We start from the raw sequence: 23,252 nt of genomic DNA, 5'->3' as shown, positions 1-23,252 counted from the left end.
AAAGTTCTGCTACACCCAAGTCATTAGAACGTATACATTTACTGTACAGCGGCGGATTGACATGTTTTTCAATGAAAGGTTAACCAAAGTCAAAAAACACTTTTATTTTATTCGTTTAGTAAAACAAAAACTAGCTTTCATGGTAATAATATCATATCCACAGATGATGGGTAGCATTCAACAGGTAACGTTTAATTAAGTTTTGCAAACTTACTAAGCTTGAACTTTTTGCAACAAATTGGGACTTTAACCCGAAAGCCGGACGAAGGCGTCAGCGATGTTAAAAACTGGAACTGTGATTTTAAATTGCATGGTCATTTTACCGATAGCCCAAGCGGGTCAGGAGGTGACATTTCTCAACAGCAGCGGTGTCAAGGACCGAGTGGCTGATTTCAGCAAAAATAAATTATGATTCTTGGGCCCGGTCCCACTAGATATGTGCTATCAGTTCAACTTTTTGAGGAATGAACTTCATTTGTTACAAAGTGCAAACTTTCTTTTTCTTCCAGAAGAGTATAATATTGAATTTGATTAAGTGCTAGGGGGCAACGAGCAGAGTGGGGAAGGTTTCGGGTGGTGTTTGAGGCATATTGTGGAAGAAAGCAACAAGTGCAAGTGCTGCAGTACAGTCCTCAGGTATTTGTACTATTTTTTTTTATATCTGCCCTAAAAAACAGGGACAGGCACAGGTTTGTGTCCTTTTTGCCCCATTTAATTTAATGAGTGGGTTCATCTACAAAACAGAGTTCAGTTTTATTTTATTAATGATGCAACATCCAACCACATTAAGTATATTTTGCTGATGATACTTGTCTACTTCTGCTCATAGGAACTTAGATGTAGAGATTTATTATTGTTTATATACGAATAAATTAAAGATCCAAGCTCTTCTTCTGGTCTCTTGAAGACATTTTCTGCCAGCATCCGCCCCTGAGTTGTCAGCCTAACAGCAAATCTCTAGCAGTGTCAGGTGTGCTGTGTTGATTGATAGGACACTGAAACATCTCCATCTAAAACAACAACGCCCCCACAGGTAGATAACGCCATAGTTTTCTTAGAGCACTAAACGGTATTGCAGAGTGTTCCTCATACCGTAAACGTATTGTTAAACGCATCAAAGAGGAAGAAAATGAAGCCTAGTCAGAGAACATTCACAAGAATACCTCATTTATGAAACACACATCCAACCAACCAGAGACAGGAGACACAGAGGGGAGACAGGAGGCTCAGTGGTCAAAACATGCTGGGTGACTTTCACAGCTGACCCACGTCACAGTCGCAATAAATAGAGAGGGACAGCTTCAGCAGCACTACTCGTTACCACCTCCAGGCCCTGACAGTCGTTGTACCGAAGGGGGGGCAAGAGAGACTCCCCAGGTCTAGACTCCAAGTCCAACATTACCGACCCACTTTCCTCCTCTCTCGTGTCTGTGTTTGTTTGCTCCTCCCCGCGCGCATTAAATGACGGCCCGGCGCGTCCGCGCGCCGCAGTTTGGAGGCAGCCGTGTCGGAGGAGCCGTAGGGTTCAGACCAACATCCTGACGGCCCACCACCTCTCTCTGTTGTTGTTTGTTGTTCGCCTCTCTGTCTCCTTCTCAACACGCAAGAAGGCTCAGATATGAAGACCATTCTTGCTGCGTACTCTGGCGTCCTCAAAGGTAAGCCGGGAGTGTTTTGGGCAGCGTGGTACGCGCACACGCACGAACACACACAGAGTAACACACTACGCGCCAGTTTTTTAATTCTGGGTGAAGATGCACACAAACAAATGTGTAACTTTAAATTACCTTAATTATTATTGTGATGCAAACACTTTTTTTAAACTGATATATTTTTAGAAGCAAATTATCTTTCTGTCCCACACAAACACTGCTTGTACGAGGTGATACTAAAGGGGAGTGACAAAAAAAAGATCTACTATGTCATCATCACAATGTTTGTGTCTCTCAGTGCCTCCACTTCCTAACAAACAGCAAGCTTTATTTTTGTGATGTTGAAATATTTAGAATTTTAAGGTAAATTATTATATTGATTATCCAAGTTATTTCATCAGTGAAACTGCCCCAGATGTTCTGAGGGAAGGTCGCTCTGCCAAAGTAGTCTGAGATTTACTAACTTATCGGTCAAACTGATAGGCTTTAGGAACGGACGTCTTCAGGGTCAATGTGAGGAACCTTGACAAAATAGCGACCAAAATCTCATTCGATGGATACGTGGGCATGTCTGGATATATATCACTACACATCTATATTTATACAGACCTATATGAACTGTTAAGTAGTTTAGTCTCTTTTTGCGGTTGTTTTTCTTCTCTTTGTGGCCGTTATTTTTCTTTTGTTATTTTGTGTCTTAGCAGATGTTTGCGTCTTTGTGGTGTTATGTCTTCCTGTGGTTGTTTTGCCCCCTTGTGTATCTATTTTGTGTCTCTGCGTGGTCATTTTGAGTCTCTATCTGGTAATATTCTTTGAGTAATATTTTCCAAATAAAGGCATGGGGGCTCTATAAGTTTGGGCCCCTCAGTTATCCATCGACGAGCACACGGTCCACCTACACCCTGACCAGTTTGATCTGGCTCCCACCCGGACTCGGAGAGATCACATGCTGTATGCGGGGACCGTTCAGCCCAAATCTGCGGCTGCATCTCGACCCCGGTGTCCGTCCCTCCTGGCACCGATCCAAGCGGCGACAGCCTTTAAGCCGTCATAGCATCATAGTTTAAGGCATTACCAGGGTGCTGGGTTATTTTCAGTGTGTATAGACAGGATTAAGGTGTAGACGGCCGGGCTGGAGAGGACATCTTCTTCTAATTGGCTCTGTGGTTCGAGGTTGACTGGCCCCGGAGGCTGTTAACGTGTCTGTTGCTTCATGCTCCTGGTCTCTCCTCACATGCAGCTGCGTGGTTTTGCCTTCATGGGCCGGGAACTAAAAAGAGCCGGTTAGTAGTTGAGGCTGTTTGTGGCATGGCGTCCACCTTTTGGGTTTGTTAAACTCAATCCAGGAGTAAGAAAGTTACACTACATCTTGTCCCTGCTTTACTCTCTTATCCTTTTTCGTGTCCATCCACTCATATGGACATTTGACCATCTTGATAAAACTTGATAAATCACTTTGTCATCTTTTTCTTCCAGGCACCGGCTCCAGCATCCTCTCTGCCCTGCAGGACCTGTCGGTGACTTTTTGGCCCTGCAGATACAAGATGGAAAAACATCTGCAAGTCATCTCGGTGCTGCAGTGGGTCATCAGCTTCATGGCCATGGGTCAGTGAATATACAAGTATTTGTGGGTGCTGCTGTGCCTATTTGGTGGAATCCGGAAAGCAAGGAAGCTCGAATATTTAGAATGTGGTCTCATCAGAAGGAGGTCGGATGTCTGAGCTGGATGCACCGCTTTCTTAGCCTTTAGCAGAATATTTTAGCCTTTAGTTAACCTACAATTTCCTTTAATTTGTGCTCTCTTTTCTCTCTCTCTCTCTCTCTCTCTCTCCAGGTGCTGCTTGCACTTTGCTACTGATCTACATGTTCTGCACTGACTGCTGGCTCATTTCTGCCATGTATACCGCCTGGCTTATTGTTGACTGGAACACCCCAAAAAGAGGCAAGACAGAAAAAGCTGTCTGATTTTGACCCCTTATGTTGGGTCGATATTTATTTAGATCAGGTGTTGGTGATAATGGGGCCGTTCCTTTGAATCCAATTCTATGTTTATATACATTGCATTATTCTATTTTACATTCAACAATTACTTAAGTTGACCAATTTGCTGATGAATTAATAAGATGTATACTTGAATTGTAATTTATGTACAATTTGGGGATTTTCTACGTTCTATGCAATGGAACTTAGTCAGTAGATAAGTGTTGATGTGCCTATTTGTTATGGCCAAGTCAAATGTGATGTTGCCCTCATTACTCACTCCTTGATCCATTTCACATTGATAGTTGGCATTTGAAGTGAAGAGACATTTACTGGATGATGCATTTTTGGGGTGTAGAAGTATTACATGGAAAGTTAAAGGTTTAAAGAATAACTCCTTTGACCGCACATGAACAGACTGTCCTTAATCATTTGGTTCTAATTGGCATGGTAAGATGCTGAACATGTTAAACATATTCTTATCAACATTATGCTAATATAATACTCCAAAGTTCAGCTTCACAGTACGACAGCACAACCATACACAAGTTTGTTGGTTAGGGTGTCTCAATACATTTGGTTGCTAATAAATGGAAACTTCAATCTAGTGAGGTTAATTTGGACTGTAATCTTCTAAACTATTGTAGCCAAGCTTTGGTACAGGATCTGACTCTTTCCCAAACACAGTTGCTAGCCCAAAACATTTCTGGGATGAGTTTCTAATAAAAACAATTGTTGGTTGTGTTGTTGATGTAATGAAGTGTGTTCTAATCTCTAATGTCCTCTTCAGGTGGCAGGAGGTCCTCTTGGGTGAGAAACTGGACAATGTGGACTTATTTCCGAGACTACTTCCCAATCAGGGTGGGTACATTTGTCGAACTCCTGATGTCCGTTCGCTTAATTGATCCAACCCAGATATAACTCAAAGGAACAGGAGATTTATGGAGTATGGCACCAATGAGATGGACCATGAAGGCGTCATGCCTCCACACAAAAACATCTAGTGTATTGTAAGATTGAGCCTATTTATCGATCTCCAGCCATGCAGAGGTTTGACATTGTAGATAAGCTTATCAGGGGTGGAAGAGGTATCAGCTGGCGGCTTCAAGCTGCTCCTTGTCCCGTGGGGATTGTGTCGTTCAGAAATGTTAGACTTTGTCCTACCGGATAGGCCAAGGAGCAGTGCTAAGCCCGTTTGACCCTCAGATATTCCCCACAGCATCTTTTACATGAGAGGACAATGCTGATCACTGGGCCGTTCTAAGCTGTCCACAACAAAGCAAGAAGTCACGGGTGGAGTGTGTGCTGCATGATTCAGCGAGTGTCATGAGATGTACAGCCAAGGGCTGCAACAGTTAGTTGAGTAATTGATTAGATTGATTATGGTTGTTAACTTCTCTAAGTTTGTCTGTTTATATTTGATGATAATGCTATAACTTTTTTGTAGACAACACAATTGAAATGAAAATCAAAGCTGATCCATTATCTTTATTCACTTAAATGAAATCCTCTCTGATGCTGATGAAGCTTTTGTTTGTCCCTGTTAATGCTAATGAAACGCACGGCTTTCACACATTTCCTTTCTTTACGCGTTACTTGTGAATACATCACCCGCTGACTGGGTGTCACTGTAATTCATCCCTTGTCCGGGTGTTGATGAGTTTATCTCCACTGTACAGGATGAGGGAAGTAAACAGGGCGGTCAAAGGGATAGAATTTGAAGTCCCACTCTTGGCAGTTGGACTTTGTTCACCTCATTGATCTGACAGGGTTTTCCATGCAGCCATTGGTCTCAGTACCTTGATGAGATCATCCTCACCCACACGCCTGATGCCAGCTGACTCTTCACGTCGCTTGTTTTAATAAGTACTACGGTGAACAGAAATTACCCAATGTTTTTTTTTGCGGTTGTGTGAAGGTTGAGTTTTCTGTTAAATGCTAAAACATCACTTATTAGCTGTTTTTCTTGCAGCAGAGTTGAAAAGGTTGTGTTTGCTTACTGTCTCAAAAGAAGCAGAATACATTTGCTGGGCCATAAATTGACTCTAGGTCAATAGTTGTTTATCTCTCATGAGCGTCTGACTATTTTTTTTATATGAGTTGGAAGCCAACTGGTCAATGTCCAAACCAGGCTTGAAATCATTATAAGGACTGTTAGACGATGAGTGTTACGTCAACGTCTGCCTCAGAACTGCAAGCAAAGAATCTTCTGTGAAACTAGTGATTCTGTGCATTAACTGGTGCGACTAATCAGCCTCTATGACAGAAGTACATGAACATGTAATCGCTTTAAAAAATTAGGTTTCTCTTCCTCCTTTAAGTGATCCTAGTGACTGGTAGGTGGGATGGATTATGGCTCGACTGTTATTAAGATGGCGCCTGGCAAACATATTTTGCCGTTTGAGGCCAGAAGTAGGCGACGCAGTGATAGAGTCTGGACTCATATTTGATCAGAGCTGCTTACTTTGATCTCAAGCTTCACTAGCAGAGATTGGCTGGTTTTCTTCTCGGGCCGGAAACACCATTTCTAGCACTAAGAGGAAGAATTCCTTTTTTTCCACAGATAATATGTTTCATTAAATAGAGACGGAGCTTTTGTTCGAGGTTGAGCAAATATGAAAAGAAAGTAGTGTTTTGTTTTTTTACAAACGGTAAAACTGTACCAACTGCAGCTTTTCAACGCTATTCCCATCTCTCTTGGTCCTACCTTAAGCCTTCCACATCTGCCTTGCCGACCAGGTGGAAACCTGCGTTACTATGGAAGTCTTAAATGTTGCTAATGTGGTTATGGAACAGTTGTGTTTGAAAAGGGAGCATTGTGTACACATGGTGATGGAATCAAGTCTACTGTGCAGATCAGAGAACAGTTCTAGTCTCTAATGAGATTCTGCAATGTTACCACTTACACCTCAAACCAAGAGTTTAGCATTACACTGAATGTTAAAGTGTATTGTTGCCAATATAATATACACAAACAACTTGTGAAGTGGGCCATTATTTTATGATTGAGCAATGAGCAGGAGGGTCATGTTTGGTTGGAGCTGATAAGGATGTCCCCGTTCTCCTAAAAACATGAGCTGTATTCCCAGTTTATGCAAACCGAGAAAATCATTTCGATTTGTTTTCTGCTGCCACTTTTTATTTAAACCTCACAGTTTGATCATTGATCACAAGAATATAATGATTAATGAGATGATAGACCAGATTGATTGGCAATTATATTATTCTATTTATTGTTAATGTAATTATTTAAATACAAATGAATAGGTTCCTAGCTATGAATGTTTAAAACGTTATATATTAATTATTAAATCTTCATCCATTGAGTATGTTCATGTATTGTATGTCATTATAAAAATTGCAAACTGCAAAAATGTACTGTAAAGATTAGAGTGGTAATGTTAAAAAGAGCATTAAACAAAAGTTTGGTAACCTGGAAATAAACTGAACCAGACAAGACCCAGTGAAACACCAGAGAGATTAGACTGTATTTTGTGTGTATAATGTATTTAGTGTGGAACTGTTACACAGCTTCTGTTCTCAAGCCCTTGAGCCAGGCTGGTCACCAACATGACATTTATCCAATCAGATGTTCTGGCAGTGTGGAAATCAGCCTCACACTGATCCTTTTTGTCCTATTTTCCAGCTAATTAAAACCCACAACCTGCTCCCCAGCCGGAACTACATCTTTGGCTACCACCCGCACGGCATCCTCTGCTTTGGCGCCTTCTGCAACTTTGGGACCGAGGCAACGGGCTTCACAGAGAAATTCCCGGGCATCAAGCCCTCCCTGGCAACCCTGGCGGGAAACTTCCGCTTGCCTGTCCTTCGAGACTACCTGATGTCTGGAGGTGAGACGATGAGGAGCAAGGGAGGCTTTGAGAATCACAATGCTATATTTGAAAGAGAGTGGACCTTTGTCCTCTTGCACAGCTGAAACAGCTTCTGTTTGCATAAATCTGCTCCTTCCCATGATCGATAAGGCTTTCGTTGTTGTGTTCCGAGGGGCTGTTTGCTGTTCGGCTTTACCCGCGGATACTGTACATACGCCCTAAGGGTACCATAGGTCGTTGCATGTGCTGTTTACGCTTCATTGGTAAAAGGCCCTGGAGAGCTTTCTTTGCTAGTTTTTTGTTATAATGTGTCAAGCAACATTCTTTGCAAAACTTTAAAAACAGATGCTATAGATAAGATTATTCACAATGTTTTTTTTAACTTTACGTTGGAACTAGACCCATTTGTTATGCCAGTATTTGAGTATTTGTAATAATATTAAAAAGATGTTAACAGTATCAATAAGCTGCCGGACAAAGCTTCTTTACTGCACTTTTAATCATGTTTCTACATTCTTTCTTTGTTCCTTAGGTATCTGTCCTGTGAACAAGAACTCTATCGACTACCTGCTGTCGCGCAACGGGACCGGAAATGCTGTGGTCATCGTTGTGGGAGGAGCGTCAGAGTCTCTGCAGTGCGCGCCGGGTTTGAACACCGTCACCCTGAAAAACCGTAAAGGCTTTGTGAGGCTGGCCCTGCATAGAGGGTGAGCTGGCTGCACAGCACCCTACAGACAAAGACCCGTAGGGTCAACACAGGAAAATGGAAAATGTTACAAATGCACCTCTGTGTGCCCATTTCTGGACTTTGCATATCATATTTTATAACTTTTAATTGTGTTCGGAGGATCTTAAAACAGACTTTTCTGTTTTTATATTTCCAACTTGGCCCAAAATGTAATGTTGATATAATACCATTTTCTGACTACATAAACCATTTCATAACTGATATAAAAACAATTTAAATATAGGTGCATGTCATTTCAGTATACTGTTCAACGAACAAATTTGCACGGTTTCCATTTTTGGGAGGGAAAAGTTTTATTTATCAGGCTTTCTGTGAGTTATTTTCTAAATCAGAACCTTTTTATTTCACATCTTTTAGATCTCCACCTATCGGCTCCTTTTCTTTAACACATGTCGCTTAATGTATGATAGAATCCACAAACTAGCTCACAGCTGGATTGTACGCTTGCTTTCAAAATCTGTTCTGTTTCTAATTGTATTTCTTCTTTCTATGTCTTTACCACTACACACCTTTTGAATACGTTTGACTTGTTTCCTTTTGATGTTTTTGCTGATTTTAGATGTTTAAAACCTAGAAGCATCCTGCTTGCCATTGTCCTACTTTTGTAATTGGAAATTTGGCAGACGGTTTGTTAAGCTACCACCTCTGTGTTTCCTCAGATCTGACCTGGTTCCAGTGTATTCCTTTGGAGAGAACGATGCCTACAAGCAGGTGATCTTCGAGGAGGGGACCTATTGGCGGACTATTCAAAAGAGGTTGCAGAAGATCCTTGGCTTTGCCCCTTGCCTCTTCCATGGATGTGGCCTATTCTTCGGCAACTCCTGGGGCATTGTGCCTTTTGGCAATCCTATCACCACTATAGGCAAGTTGGTTCATGTTTGGAGCTGTTGACATATTAGGGTTATCTACAAAAATGCAAACTCCGCTATTTGAGCACAGTTAACTGTATTTGTGTCATCCGACTAGCGCGCCGTATTAATGGATAAAAACATCAACCGAAGTGATTTTAACCCCCTCTCTTGTTGTTAATGTAGTTGGAGAGCCAATCACAGTGCCAAAAATTGAGGATCCAACGGAGGAGATGGTGGACCTGTACCACGCAATGTACATCAGGTCCCTGCAGGGCCTTTTTGACCGGTACAAGACCCGCTTCGGCCTGAAAGAGAGTGACGTCCTGTACGTCCTGTGAAAGGAACCGGGGCCCTGTTGACGCTCTGAACTTTTAACAGCATCTACAGACCCCCGTACCCTCTCTCCCCCACCGCTACCCTTCTCTCCACCCGCATCCTATATGGATGCCTGACTTTGGATTATCTCTGAAATGTAAATTCTGCATACGAGCCTGTTTGCTGTAGAAACCTCTGCTCTCTGCATTGTTGCACACAAACACACACACACACACATTGGCATAGCTCAGTCTCAGGTAATGGCAGGTTCGAAGAACAGTTCGCTTTCCTTGCTGCTGCAGTGGGGATTGAACCGTCCCAGTTCTTTCACCAAATCCCACATCACAAAGCATGCCATTTGTGGTTCCCATGTCTCATTGAAGGCATTGGATTCGAAGTGGGTTTATCGGTGCAGAGGGGGGGAAGTTTCACTAGGTGAAGCGGGAAGGTAACAATGCAAAACGTTAGAGAAGTGCCAACGCTTTTGACTTTTACTATGCAGCAATATGTTTCCCCCTAAGATCTTTTAATCCATTTATACACTAAATGCACAAACAATGCAAATGGAAGATACCACTTCATTATTGGGATGATAAGCCTAAAGTCTAATTTAGCCAAATATCTAGGTTGTCCTCACACAGGTATGTGTTTCTACTGTATAGAAGCCAAAATTGAAAGAATTCTACAGAATGGACATTTATCTATAGATATAGATATAGATTGATACATATTTATCTATATAGATATATATTCAATGAATGCATAAGTATTCTCATGTGTGCCTGTGTATTGTATAATGCCATAAAGTATTAATTTGTATGCTTTAACAATGCAGGAACAAGCCTTTTTTCTGCCCTCCCTTTGAGGATATTTCTGATGCACTTTTTGTTTTGCTGATCACATTGTGAGGTATTTGTGCCTTTTTTTTTTAAATATGAGAAATTCTCCAAGACGCTCCTAATGCTGCTTGGCTTGATTTCCCTTTCTGGTCCTAATGGTATCCAGCTTGGGCGTGTGTTTTGTCTTTGCAACAAAAACTGCACTGATGTCTTCTAACTTCTGTAAGGCTGAAGAAGATCTTGTTTGGTTGTTTAAAATCCTAAATGTTTGAGGATTCTGATGTACCGTGGATTTGTTTGTAACTGTGCAATGGGTGTTAATTAAAAAAGCATGGGATTATACCAGTCCTATCACTGGTACAATGTTTAAAGTATTTTTGTGAAATCTGGGTGTTTGGTTATGGAACAAATCTTGAAATCTTGGAAATTATCAAAGGTAACCTTGTGATTATCCTCTGTTTTTCCTCTTGTGCCTTCTTATAGGCTGCTACGTAATCCATGTGTACTTTATATGAAATAAACGGTGAAATAAATTGGTCAATTTGATGAATTGCATATTTAAATTAAACTTTCTTTTCATGTTTTCAGGAGGAGATGTTTTTTTCTTATTTTTTAAAATAAATTACCCAACATGACATTTGTTTATAGTGGTGCATCATTATCTCCATTTACCTTAAGAGCTGTCGATTATTTGATTGGGACTTCTTTGTGTGAGTATGTTTGACATTTCAAAGAACGCTAAACATATAAATGCCCTATTGTTAGTTTCTAGTTTAATTGTTTTTCTCAACGCTTCATAAAATGTCATCTTTAACCGCTTATTGGGGATCGGTTCGTGGGCAATGATATCCAACAGGGGACCCCAAACGTCCCTTTCCTAGGCCAAACTTTTGGTATTTTAGAGTCAACTAAGTGAGAAAGCTGATGTGAACAAATGTATTTTGAATTTACTTTTAAATAAGTTGACAGAATACGGAATACACCAACAAGCTGTTTTACAAACCATGCTGGCTCTGTTTGAAATAAGGAAGTGAATTCTTAAAAGCAGAAAGAAATCAATATTTCATTGTGAGGTCCAATGACCCAGAGGAAACAGATCTGTGTCTGATGCTGCTCTCTGATGGAGGCTCAGTATACTGCAGGCAGCATCATTGGAGTTTACACAAATCCTTCACGCGTTGTGGATCTTGCAGTAATGCAATGTAAAGCACATGTACTCAAGTACTGAACAATTACAATTATAATGTTTCCATTTTTTTCACACTATGCTGTTAAATGATTTTAATACTAAATTTAGCTTACATCGGTAGTATGGAAAACATATTTCCAGTTTATAATTTTTGATTATTACATATTTAATAGTATGAATCAATATAAAGCCTATCATATATATATAACACTATTGAAATGGTCATTTTACATTGAGACGATTTCTTAAAACTTTAAGTACATTTATCCGACAATCCTTTTGCAGTTTTCAATAAGTATTTATTTAAATGCTGTTTTAGTTATTTAGATGTACTTATTGGTAACATTGGTAACATGCTGCTGCTTTTAATTTGTCTTCTTCTAATGATTCTTTGGAAGTCAGTGACATAGATTGAGAGCCATGTTGTGCTAGATCGCGTTAGAATAGTTTGTGTCTAGCTCTAATAGATTAGTGGGGAGAAATGGTCTAGGTGCCACCTCCTAACGGTTACCTACAGGTCACGTTGTACTGTGCTATTTCCTTATATTCTGCAGCTTTGACAGATTTCAACGGATGCCCCCCCCATCCTGGAAGAAAAATGAATACAGCCAATAGTAGCACGTGCTTTCGAGCGAGGGCGCGTCCGTTACGTGACGGACGTTAGTCTTAACCAATCACAAGCTTAGAGGTTGCGCCTCTGAACCGGAGACGGATTTCCTAACCAAGTGTAAGAAAACAGCCTGTACTTTGTTTACGTCCCTTCGGTTAGCTGTCAGCTGCTGTAGCGCTTTACCCAAACACACAGCCGTGACTGCGTGCCTCTGGTGGTTGCCTGGAGCTTCGCAAACTTTAAACCGAGTGCTCCGGATGTCGTTAGCGGTTTGTTTTGTTGAATGCGGGGGGACCCGCTAGATGCCGACAGGAGGATGAACTCCATCACCGGTCGGGTTCTCGCTATCCCCGCCGCCTCTGTCACCAACTCTGGAGCTTCATCCTCTCGAGCCTTGCATGTAGAGCTCACTTCCCAGCAGGTAAATTCAAACCCCCCGAGTCAGCTTAACATGAGCTGCTTTTAAATGACAAAGGAAGACCTTGCCTGGGCCGCCTCTGTAGCTTAAGTGTTCGTTTACAACGTCAATTACAACTGCTGCCCGGAGGAGCACGGCGGGCCTGTCAGGCTAGCTTGTTAGCTTGCACCTGCTAGCTTGCAGTTCGCCAGCTTAATGTCAATTAATATAACAGTTAAGCTAACTTGACTGACACCCAGGGCACACGAACCTCCGGTTGGGCAAGTGTTAAACATTTTTGAGCCCGTTTTAGTTAAATTATGAGGACGTATATCTTTCTCCACGTTTAGTTTCCACTTCGAAGCTGGTGCTTCTGCTAATGGTAACTTGACTTTGCGTCATGTCAGCACGCAGGTGACAGCTCCGCCAAAGGGAGACGCTCTCGTGTGTCATAACCCTGATGTTATGTTTTCTCATAATTATTTTATTGATGTTTAAAAAAACAACAAGGGTATGAACTGATTCAATTTGTTAACGTGTCTTCACAGTTAATATTCATTCATTCAGTTTAGCTGGTGACAGCTCATTCATTCGGGCTGCCAAGCTCAGACTGTGAACTCGGTCCTTCTCACATACACATACAGGCACTTGTTTCTGCTAAAAGGCTACATCAACCCCCTCTAATTCATATATACAATCCCAGAATGGACATAAAAGAACCTTTGCATTGTGTTGTTTCACAGTTTAATTATTAAATTAAATAAACTTTTTACACAGAGCAGGCCAACTATTGATGGGGAAGGCATGACATTTTATATTATTTGAGTCCACATTTATTATATTCCTTTGCACCGTAACTACATACTTGTAGCGTCAAGATACATTTCTAATCATCTACTCTAGTTAAATTCAGTTTAATGTGTCAACGTTTGAAAAGGTATGCGCCTACTCTTCTAAAAAAAAAAAAAAAAAAAAAAACCTCAGATGCATCTTTTTATAGCAAAAAAATCCACTTTGAGAGAGCGCTTGTTCTAGTGATGTACAGGAGTGCACACACTGTTATGTTACAATATCGTAGTGTCTAACCGAACACACGTTTAAGTGTAATATGACAAAGCGCTATGTAGAGATTGTATTACTTTGTGCTCATGTTTTTTATTATCAGATTTTCTATGTGAAAATTAAGATACGTTTTTTCAGCTTCATTACCAAAATGTGTGCCCTCTTTAAAAGTCAGTAAATGGGATTTTTGAAAAAGCCTGTTTCTGTAATTGGTTAAGCTAGTCATGGCTGCATTTCTTTGGCAGTAATGAAGTGATTACACACTCAAATATTTCTTGACTGACTTTCATTAGTGTGTTTTTTTATGTATATTTGCTACCATGTGTTTCCTCAAGGCCTCAGCTCTGCTTTGCTCATGAACTGCAGCGTGTACGTTTAAACCTGAATGGGCCGCCGCCAATCTGCCTTAAGGAACACAAACAACACCTGATGGTGTGACATCATTTAGACCAGGTTATTGGGTACAGCCAGCTGAGCTTCGTGTTCACGCTTTACACATGTTCAGCAGCAGCACGTCGCTCGGTCACATACCATACGCCATCAGAGCTGTTTGATCACTGCGCGGAACTACCTTTGTCAGATCTATTTCATTTTTCATTTTGAGTCTATTATGATTACTATTCTATTTGAGTACTCTATAGTACTGTTTATGGGAACCTGACACACCGCAGTGGTTCTATACAGAAAGTTTACTCTCAGCCTCTCTGCTTGTGGTCCACATAATCCCATTCAGAAATGTGCACTGAAAATGTTAAAGCGAGAGGTGGGGGGGTTACAGACCCATGAACAATCAGGGGTATTGTTTGCCGTGTCCTTAATCTTGATGGGGAATCCCATGATTTAGATTTAGTGTCAGTATGGCTGCAGGAGGAGAGGTCTGCTGGTCAAGAGAGTTGCGACGTGTCCACCGAGGGCCTCCTGGGCAAATTTAATTTGAGGTATTATATTTTTACTAAAGGATGCCTTTTTTAATGTTTTAAGTCTCCTAGTTATGCAGGTATTTATTAATTTTAAGTTGTCTCTGGTATTCTGGCTTAAAGCTGAACTGACTTGTGTTGCTTGCAGCCTTTTCCTCAGCAGCCTCATTCTAATTGTGGAGTCTTTGATACATTCTTGTGTTGGTGCACCTCTCATGTGACTGTCATGCCTGCCTGAGTTAAGTTGCTACTTCATGCTGCCATGAAGATGTAGGGCCTCAATTATTTGAACTGCTGACATCCAGCAGCACGAGAAGCTGCTGCTATTTAAAGCTGATTATGAGTGGAATACTGAATGTGGTCCTTTGTGGCTTTTCGCTTGTGTTGAGACCCATTTAGGATATTTATTCATATATTATGCTTCTTCAAGACGACCTGGATAGTATTTGCCTGCAACGGTCAAAATGAAAGTGAACACATAGCCCTCATATCTGTTCTTTATCCTCTATCAATCCTCCCTCTCTCTCCTTCTACTTCTACACCCCCCCCACCCGGAAAAATAGAGAAGACTGCGTCATCTCCGGGGCATTGCGGCCAGAAACATTGTCAACAAGAATGGTTCTCCACTGCTGGACACTTACTTCACCCTCCACCTCTGTATAGGAGACGGCATATCCAGAGGTCAGTGTTGGCACCTTTTAGCCTGTGTGTGAGAGCGCTGTGTGTTTACGGCCTTCTGTATCTGCTGATCTGGACTCACAAGGGGTGGATTCAACCCTGTTGGTTGCACACAAGTGTTTCTGAACTTCTTTTAACTGACGTTCTTCCTCTGTCCTCTTTTTAGATTTTTACAAGAGTGAAGTCATACGGGACTCGCTGGTGAGTATACCGAATAAAACCATCAAACTGTCCCCTGGTGGGATCACATCAGGATGTTGTCATCGCATTGCAGCCTTTACACCTGCCGCATATCCCTCATACATTTAGAAAACTACTTGTTTCTCTCTGAGCTTTTTTAAACGGGTGTGCAACACGCTGCGTCGACTAAAAAGAATGTTCCCATATGCAAGAAACACAAGTCCGTGGTGTAAATGGCCCCTCGACCCCTTGTGATGGAGGGCAGGTGCGGCTCTATGTGAAGCCATAGGAGCAGTACAAAGAGAGTGAGCCTTTACTGTTTGGCATGCTGCCGAGTCATGAGCTGACCTAAGCTGCTTTCCAGGCGCGCTGCCCTCTGCAGACAGTAACGTTCCTGCTGTCGCCTCTTGCTCTCCCCGTCCAACTTCCTCCTGTAGAATTTAACATCCTTTGCTGGCATACGTCCTCCAGTACTCTGTCTGGAAAGGTTGGTCTTCCTGTTTCCGTTCTGCCATGCCCCCGTTGCTTCCTTTACCGCCTCTCACTAGTTCTGTTTTCTACCCTCCCCATAACCGGTGGATGGTACTTCTGCTTTTGACATTCCTCTGAATAGCCAGAGATCTTTTTACTCTACGATGGAAGGAAATGACACATTATATAATGTAATAATGGCTGCATTGCTTTGTAGGCTCGCTACTCAGTGCTGTCAGTCTTGAAGTTCAAGGACATAAAGCGAGCTGCAGTAGAGATCAAAACGTTAAGGTTAATGTGGAACAGGTGGCTTTTGTTACTTTGTAATGTGTGGGGATCACATTAGGGGAATAGTTTAAAAGAAGTGCAGACCATTTTTAAAACTTAAATCTGAAATCCAAACTCCTGGTCATGCAAAAATATAATGCATATTATCTTTACTCTTGTAGCATAAACGGTAGCTTCGGTTCAAGCTTGAATGTGATTATCTACTATGTATTCATACTAGATTTATTATCCTCAATCACGGCCCACCAAATCCGTGTGTGTGTGCGTGTGTGCGTGTGTGCGTGTGCGTGTGCATGCGTGTCAGAATCCAACTTGGCGGAGCCTGGATTTTGGCATGCTACCTGACCTCCTGGATACCTCAGTGTCGTGCTTCGTAGTGAGGATCTGGGGAGGACAAGAAGAACAGTACCAGCTGCTCATAGAATGGAAGGTCAACCTCGATGGCCTCCGATACACGGGACAGCAGGTCAGCAAGCGCACGGTCCACCAAAAAATGTTCACTAACTGATTAGTAAGTCATTGTTTTGCTATTTGATGTCCAAACTTACAAGGTGCAAAGTGTTTGGTCCTTAAATCACTATATTTAAGAATCAAATGCTCTTAAGCAGACAATCATTCACATTTACATCAAAATATGTATTTATTTTACAACTTTAAATTGGGCAAAGATCTGTAATTGATACAACTATATTTGTAATATTGTAGTATGTGTATAAAGCATACCTTAATAATTGACAACATGACTTTTACTTCAGTATCAGTTTGGTTAATGCAGTCTAAAACAGATGACCCCTGAATTAATATACACTAGGTCACAGATGGCAGTTTGGTAAGTTGAGGAGGTAAAAGTGGAATCTGTCATCAGCGTAGTTGCTCTTATGCTACGTTCACTCAACAAGCGACAAACCACCATTTGAAAAGTTCATTCAATGGAGCTGGTGACATTAGGCAACAACAACTGAAGCCCGACCCTTGTCACTGTGCTGCAGAGAAAGAGAGAAAGCTACTCGTTACATGGGGGAAGCCTCAGCCAATCATGTGATCTAGTCTTACCCTGTTCTGCTACCACATTCTTTTAGCCAGTTGACAGAGCTATTGAACGAGATAGCTATGTCGACCAGCTCTTGAGCAACACTTCAGGCTTTTCCCTTGCTTCTAAACTGAATAGGATGGTGATAATGAACCGTTTAAAGAAAAGCCCAACCTAATCTAATCACTCAAAACAATAAACAGACATGCCTTTTCCTGTAAAGAACATTTTGCCAGTAATCAAAAGGAAAGAAATCCGTCATCTTATATTTGCTTCCTATACATATACAATTTATTGGAGGTGAGGGTTGAAGTAATTACCAATACTCAGCAGGGTATTGGTGTTAAAATGAGAAGAAATGTTGGCAAACAGATGTTGGATTGAGTCAGCGATCCGTAGAAAGCCCTGAAACTCGTGTTGACGCGAGGCCTCTTTATTCTGAAGTTGTATTTAAAAGTAGAAAAAATGGGCCAAAGTCCCACGATCCCATCCGTACCCACACAATAATCCTTTGCTGCCATTTCTTTGTCCACAGATCCGATCCCGGAATCCCAACGAGATAATATTCGGGTTGAATGACGGCTACTATGTAGCTGATTTTGATCATAAGGTACTGCCTTTTTTTTGTCTGGTTTTCCAAAGCGCCGACATCACAATGCTATACCCGGTGCTAATCTCATTAGCTTCATTCAGACGCTGTTAGGCCTCTGCACTGAAACACGTCACGTGTGTCTGTTGCAGGATCGGTCGGAGCGGAAGAAAAACAGTCTGCTTCAGGTCGACCAGAGTTCAGTCAGGAATTCCTACAGTGTTTTCTCTCTGCTCAGGTAAGATTCATGTACTGGTTATTACACGGCAGCAACTTTAACTGACAAAGAATGCTCTACAGTATGTTGGATTTATTTCAACCCACCAACACAAATAGATCTTTTATTTTGTCTCTTTATTTTTTTATTTACTTTTCGTCATGTAATGAAACTTTTCTTCGGTTTGTGTGTTTTTCATTTTTCTATTTGGTATATTTATTCCAGCAGATGGCGGCACAAGAAAGCCAAAGTTTTGTCGGGTTATAGCAGTTCTGCTGCAAAGCCTGAAGTCTACACTGTCTTTGTTTGACATGGTGGGACAAATGTATGATTACAATGAAAGTACCAGTGAGCCTGATGTGTGCAATACAAGTTAACACCACAAGCGATTTGCCGGAAAAAGAAATCCCCACTTTACCCTTTTTAGGAGGGGAAGCCGGGGATTACAATCTTTAGACGACACAAGGCCGTCCCGACATCTGTTGACAAACACGGCCTTCCCATTCCACGTTTATATTTAAATGCGGTAGAATGTAAAACGCTGCTTTCAGCATAAGGAGGGCTTCCCCAGAGGGAAACCCTGTGTTCATGGCCGTATCCCGAAACAAAGTAATTGCTCCCAGTTTTAACTAAATGAACGCGTGGAACGTCCGACCGTTCCAAAATAAGATAAGCATCCTGTCATTAAGAGCATTATGGAGGCCTCCACTGACGTTTTCCTACTAAAAGAACTAAATAGGGGCGAGGTAAACGTGTCACAGCCCTTTGGCGCGTCAAAGAAAGGAGTCATGCCAAAATGGACTGAACGCAAGCCGCCTCATCCAGAGACGTCATGGTTTGTGTTTTATGTTGGAGGATAACGTTGCCTCCCCAGGAGCTCGCAGCAGAAACGATCCCAGTTCTAATCATAACTTTTATGACCTCTGCTCTTGCTCCTTTTTATTATTGCAGCTTTCCTCCACATCCTCTTCTTCTACTTGCACCCTGTGGGACTCTGTGCAGTCTAATGCCGTTACACTGACACCCCCCCCCCCCCCCTTCACCTCTCTACCAACACACTGCTCTGTCTGCAGCTCTTCACCCCTGTCAGAGTGGTTCCTTGGCTCGGTGCACTCATATGCACATAGTTTATGATTATGTTCTGTTGAATGATTCATCAGATACTGAACACTCCAACAGTGATTATCCCCCCTGCCCCCCCCCATGGTGCGTAACCTTATATACCACTCTGTTACTGCGCCTTTTTTGAAGTCCTTTTTGAAGTGAGCTGCACTTGGTGTACAAATTTGTGCGTGTGTGTGTAGGCTCACTTACATGGTTGAATTCATCGAATAAGTAGAACACTTTTGAATAAACTTGCCTGACTCTCTCCCACTCGGCCTCCGCTGAGTGCAAAGCGTCTCTCTCTGTCCCTCTCTCGCTCTCAATGTGGTTTATCTTCAGCAGAAAAAAAGGGAGGTGAGCTGCTGGTCTCGATTTGTGGCTGTAATTTTTCAGCAGATTCAGGGTCAGCTGTCTCGGCCTGGTCGACAAGTAGACAGGACCTATGGAGGTAGCGTGAGCTACACGGCGACGTGGGCGAGCAAACACGTCACTTCTCAGGTGGAGAGATGAAGAGGGAGAGCACAGATCGTCTGGTCGCTTCCAGAGACTGATGGGGGCGCAGCCTGCTCCATGCAGGACGGCCGGCCCCCTTGTCTGGGCAGACGGTGATGAACGCGCTTCAGCTGTTCAACAACCTTTTGTCTCCCGAAGGACTTTATTATTGCAGGGAAAGTATGCGCCTGTCTTACCAGGGAAAGGTTTGATGTTTGAGCAGTGAGAGAGGAAGGAAGACCTGACAGGACCACGGGTGGACTTGACTTATTGGCATCACATGACTGATGTTTAGAACACTCACAGGTTATGGTCTTCTACCGCCTACAATGAAGCAGCGTGAAAAAGGAAACACTTGAGTGGCCTCTCTGATTCCTCTCGCAGTTCTCTGGCTGCAGAGAGGCGTGCCCTTACTATAAAGTGTTGTATAAAGTGATGTTCACAGAGTAGTAGCCGTAGAGTAACGGTGACGCGTACTGAACATCCCGCAGAGGTGATAATGCTTTGTGGCTGCTAGTTGGACGGCGTGCCCCTTCGGCTCTCTCCAGCCGCGGGGCGTTGTGGTCCCTTGTGAACCAGGCAGCTGTGTTGGAGTGTACGTCTGACCCCGGGGTCTCAAGCAAGCAACTACAAAAAACAAACCCAACGGCCCGAGCTCTAAATCAGCGGGAGAAGAGGGCCGTGGATACTCTTGTTTAAGTTTCACACCTCTTGAGTGGACTAACGCAGAGACAAAACAAACCACCATATACATGATTTTCTTTTTATTTAACGTGGATTGAAGTGCATGATCTCCTGACATGTCTTCCTCTGCAGCATGTCTACTTTCCATTGCCACTAGCTGCCCTTTTCTTTTCATTACATGTCATTTAGCTGACGCTGTTATCCAAAGCGACTTACAATAAGTGTATTTCAAACTCAGAAAAGTGCAATTTCATCAAATTAGCCGATTTACAACTTGTAGAAAAGAGCCATTATAAAGTACAATTTAAGTGCTACAATTTGTTAGTCTTTTTAGTCAAGTTATAGTCTGAAAAGGTGTGTCTTTAGCTTGCGGTGGAGGATGTAAAGACTCTCTGCTGCCCCTGATGTCATCAGAGCGCTCGTTCCACCATTTTGGAGCCAGGACAGCAAAGAGTCGTGATCTTTTCCCCCCTCTCTCTCTCTCTCTCTCTCTCTCTCTCTCTGCCACTTTCTCTCGCTATCTCTCACATAGCTTCAGTTGCTCACGCTATGCGTTGCCGTCTGTTATCATCTCTCTGCTTGTTGATGTGGCGTGCGTTACTCCCACCATTAGAATTACCCCCAAGCCTTCGCCTCACTTTGTGTTCCGGCCCAAACAAACGATATTAGGCTTTAACTGGTAGCGTGGCTTTGTGGTTCTGTGTTATTTGGCTTACCCAAGCAGGCCGTCTAAGTCACCGTGACTAACCGTTTTTTAGCGTAAGACCATGACTCGGGATCCAAAGCTCTATGATTATTTTGAGAGGGCGTGACCTTGCTTTAACTCTTTCGGATGCAAAGAATAATGTCTCAAAAGATTTTTTTTTTTTCTTTGGCTTCCTCACATCTCTGTTGTAGTTCACATAAAACCCAAGACCCATAGCAATTTACCAGAATAGAAGGATTGTATCTTCTATTTGCCAAAAAATGGAGACTGTGAGGTGAATAACAAGTGCCTAAAAGTGTTGACATTCTTGTGAGACACAGAGGGGATTCATGCGGTTTGTTTGTGATTCTTTTTCCCACTGCGGTGGTGTCTCGTTTTGTGTGTGGCAGAGGTGTGATAGCAGGACTTTGCCCTCAATCTGTTGACACAAATGCCCCATTCGGCCGCCCGGCTCCCCCTCGTTGCTGGAAAGGAATTCTGCACAGCCTCAGGCGGGTTTCGTCCTACCCAGGTTTTTTTGACGAGTGCATTAGGCTCCCTTGCGTGTGATGAATAGATGAAAGTAGATCTTAAATTCTGCTTCGGTAAGGGTGAAGCAGCCGTCAATATTTCTGCCGAGTTGGAACCAGTCCATTAGCCCAGCTGAATTCTAATGTTTTTTATATTCCTTTACTAAATCCCGCCTATTTTCTCTGTTACGCACGGAATGTTCCAACCACTTTCATTTTGTTGATGGTAAATCCTTTATCAACATTTTAGCATTGGAGTTTTTTCTCCACCTAAAAGCCCCTATAGAAGCATATCTTGGAGAGGCCAATCACAAAGAATCTGTGGGTTTCAAAAGCACAGGCTTCATCCGACACCCCTGCAGGATCAGAGTGCCATGGTCAAAGGAGAAGATGTTATTGTTTTTCTGATGTTTATCGGCATCAAGGGTTGAGTGCACAGGCTCAGTCATAACTTCCTGTGAATCCAATGTGGCGGATCAGTAAATGAACCTGGAATATCCTCAGAAAAGGAAAGTTGTTACTCCGCGTCAGAACAGATTTTTTGGACAGTCAGTGAATTCAATTAAATTGTGAGCATACGATGGTGAACACCACAGCGCCCCTGCTAGACCACAGCCTGTAATGGAGCCTGATGGGCAGGTGTTAGGCCAAGACTCAAGGGCGGGGGCAGACATGCGTGAAAAGGAGAGAGAAGATACACACCCCCGGGGGGAGAGAGCATATCAGATTCTGGCTTCCCAATCACCCAAACAGATGAAGCTGTCAAAACAGATTTGCCCTCATGTTCCAAAGGGCTATCTCCAACTGCTATCGCCGGAGAGAAAATGTATATCCTGTAGGACTCCACAATACGCTCTTCACATTGTCATGGAAACCTTTTAACCAGAAAGAAGCAGTCATTTCCAGAGGTGACGGCAAAAGCCTTGTAGGATTTGCAAAATGACCCCGCCAAGCTGGAAGCTTCTAACACTAAACCCTTGCCCCCCCCCCCACCTCCCAAGGCAGTTCCTTGTAGAGCTTAAAGCTGGTGCATACCGGAGGAAAACCCTCCTTGCATCGACATAGGAGATACCAGAAGAGCTAACCTCATAGATAGCTGGCACGCATCACAAGAGCAAGGTGACCGCCTCTAATAAGTGCCATTAGGGCATTTAGCAAGTAGTAAGCTATCTATCAAACATTCTCACAGTATAATTGCCTGCCCCCTCATTGCCTTCTTGCCCATCGTCTGTAACCATTGTTGTCTGTAGCTGTGTTGCCGAAGTCCTTTGGGTGCTCTAGACCAGTGATTCTCTCGCGGACCCGTTTGTAGTGGGTGGCCTTTGCATGGGAAAATAAAAATGAAAAAAAAAATAAATCATCCTGTGATTTTATTTTGAAGGGACTTTTTCTAATGCAGCGGAGTGTCGTTTTTTTTTTTCCGGCTCGTCCGTCCATGTTTTTAGTCAAGCGCGGCAATTAGAATGGGAAAAGATAAGACTGGAGCCGCTAGCAACCCCCAACACCCCCCCCCCCCCCCCCCAAAATGCGCCACATTATAATTTTTCCACAGCGATGACGGGGACATCTCTGTGGTTTCCATAAAGTATTTGTTTGTCTGCCTCCTGGGACTGATGGGTACATATCTATCGGATAAACATATGATCTCACATTGCGGTCCGGTTAATAAAAGTTGCTAGTGATTACAGATCGTGAAGTTTGTGGTTTGTGGTATTCAAAGACTCAATGAGTGTGGTCAAATGACGTTTAGACGGTTTATAATAACTTCTATGCTTCTATCTATGTTTTTCTTCTTTTGTCTGTGACTCGTCGTTGACTTTTAGGAGACTAGTCTGTTTGGGCTAAGAAGGTCAACCCGGGTAAATTAGAAAAAGAAACGAGTTATGACCCGTCCGCATTGGGCCACTCATT

At 42.6% G+C, this 23,252-nt stretch overlaps 2 protein-coding genes across 3 annotated transcripts in view; both read left to right on the top strand.

Annotated features, from left to right (window-relative positions):
- The first annotated feature begins 1,318 nt into the window (after positions 1 to 1,318).
- Positions 1,319 to 10,819, top strand: dgat2 (diacylglycerol O-acyltransferase 2). 2 transcript variants are annotated; one of them, XM_037467748.2, is made up of 8 exons: positions 1,319 to 1,658; positions 3,129 to 3,257; positions 3,487 to 3,594; positions 4,423 to 4,493; positions 7,279 to 7,483; positions 7,998 to 8,172; positions 8,873 to 9,075; positions 9,248 to 10,819. In XM_037467748.2, the coding sequence occupies exons 1-8, from the start codon at positions 1,619 to 1,621 to the stop codon at positions 9,400 to 9,402; spliced, it is 1,086 nt and encodes a 361-aa protein (XP_037323645.1). In that variant the 5' UTR covers positions 1,319 to 1,618; the 3' UTR covers positions 9,403 to 10,819. The 2 variants fall into 2 exon arrangements, with proteins under 2 accessions (XP_037323645.1, XP_037323644.1); XM_037467747.2 differs by lacking the exon at positions 1,319 to 1,658 and adding an exon at positions 2,737 to 2,935.
- Positions 10,820 to 12,122: 1,303 nt separating this feature from the next.
- Positions 12,123 to 23,252, top strand: part of uvrag (UV radiation resistance associated gene) — a 72,246-nt gene continuing 61,116 nt past the window's right edge. The window contains exons 1-6 of the mRNA XM_037467575.2: positions 12,123 to 12,438; positions 14,957 to 15,074; positions 15,238 to 15,272; positions 16,315 to 16,476; positions 17,576 to 17,650; positions 17,782 to 17,867. Coding sequence (XP_037323472.1) covers positions 12,301 to 12,438; positions 14,957 to 15,074; positions 15,238 to 15,272; positions 16,315 to 16,476; positions 17,576 to 17,650; positions 17,782 to 17,867 — 614 coding nt within the window. The 5' untranslated portion in view covers positions 12,123 to 12,300. The remainder of the gene's footprint in view (positions 12,439 to 14,956; positions 15,075 to 15,237; positions 15,273 to 16,314; positions 16,477 to 17,575; positions 17,651 to 17,781; positions 17,868 to 23,252) is intronic.

The sequence above is a fragment of the Pungitius pungitius genome, chromosome 16, assembly GCF_949316345.1.
Source record: "Pungitius pungitius chromosome 16, fPunPun2.1, whole genome shotgun sequence".
Lineage (NCBI taxonomy): Eukaryota > Metazoa > Chordata > Actinopteri > Perciformes > Gasterosteidae > Pungitius > Pungitius pungitius.
The sequence above is the reverse complement of the archived record's forward strand: the minus strand, read 5'-3'. Positions and strand labels throughout refer to the sequence as shown.

Excerpts from the sequence above, each read along its gene's own strand:
- dgat2 (XM_037467747.2), top strand. The coding sequence starts at position 2,866 with ATGCTCCTGGTCTCTCCTCACATGCAGCTGCGTGGTTTTGCCTTCATG. Across the intron at positions 3,595-4,422 it reads CTGGAACACCCCAAAAAGAG|GTGGCAGGAGGTCCTCTTGG; the intron begins GCAAGACAGAAA and ends TGTCCTCTTCAG. Across the intron at positions 4,494-7,278 it reads GAGACTACTTCCCAATCAGG|CTAATTAAAACCCACAACCT; the intron begins GTGGGTACATTT and ends CCTATTTTCCAG.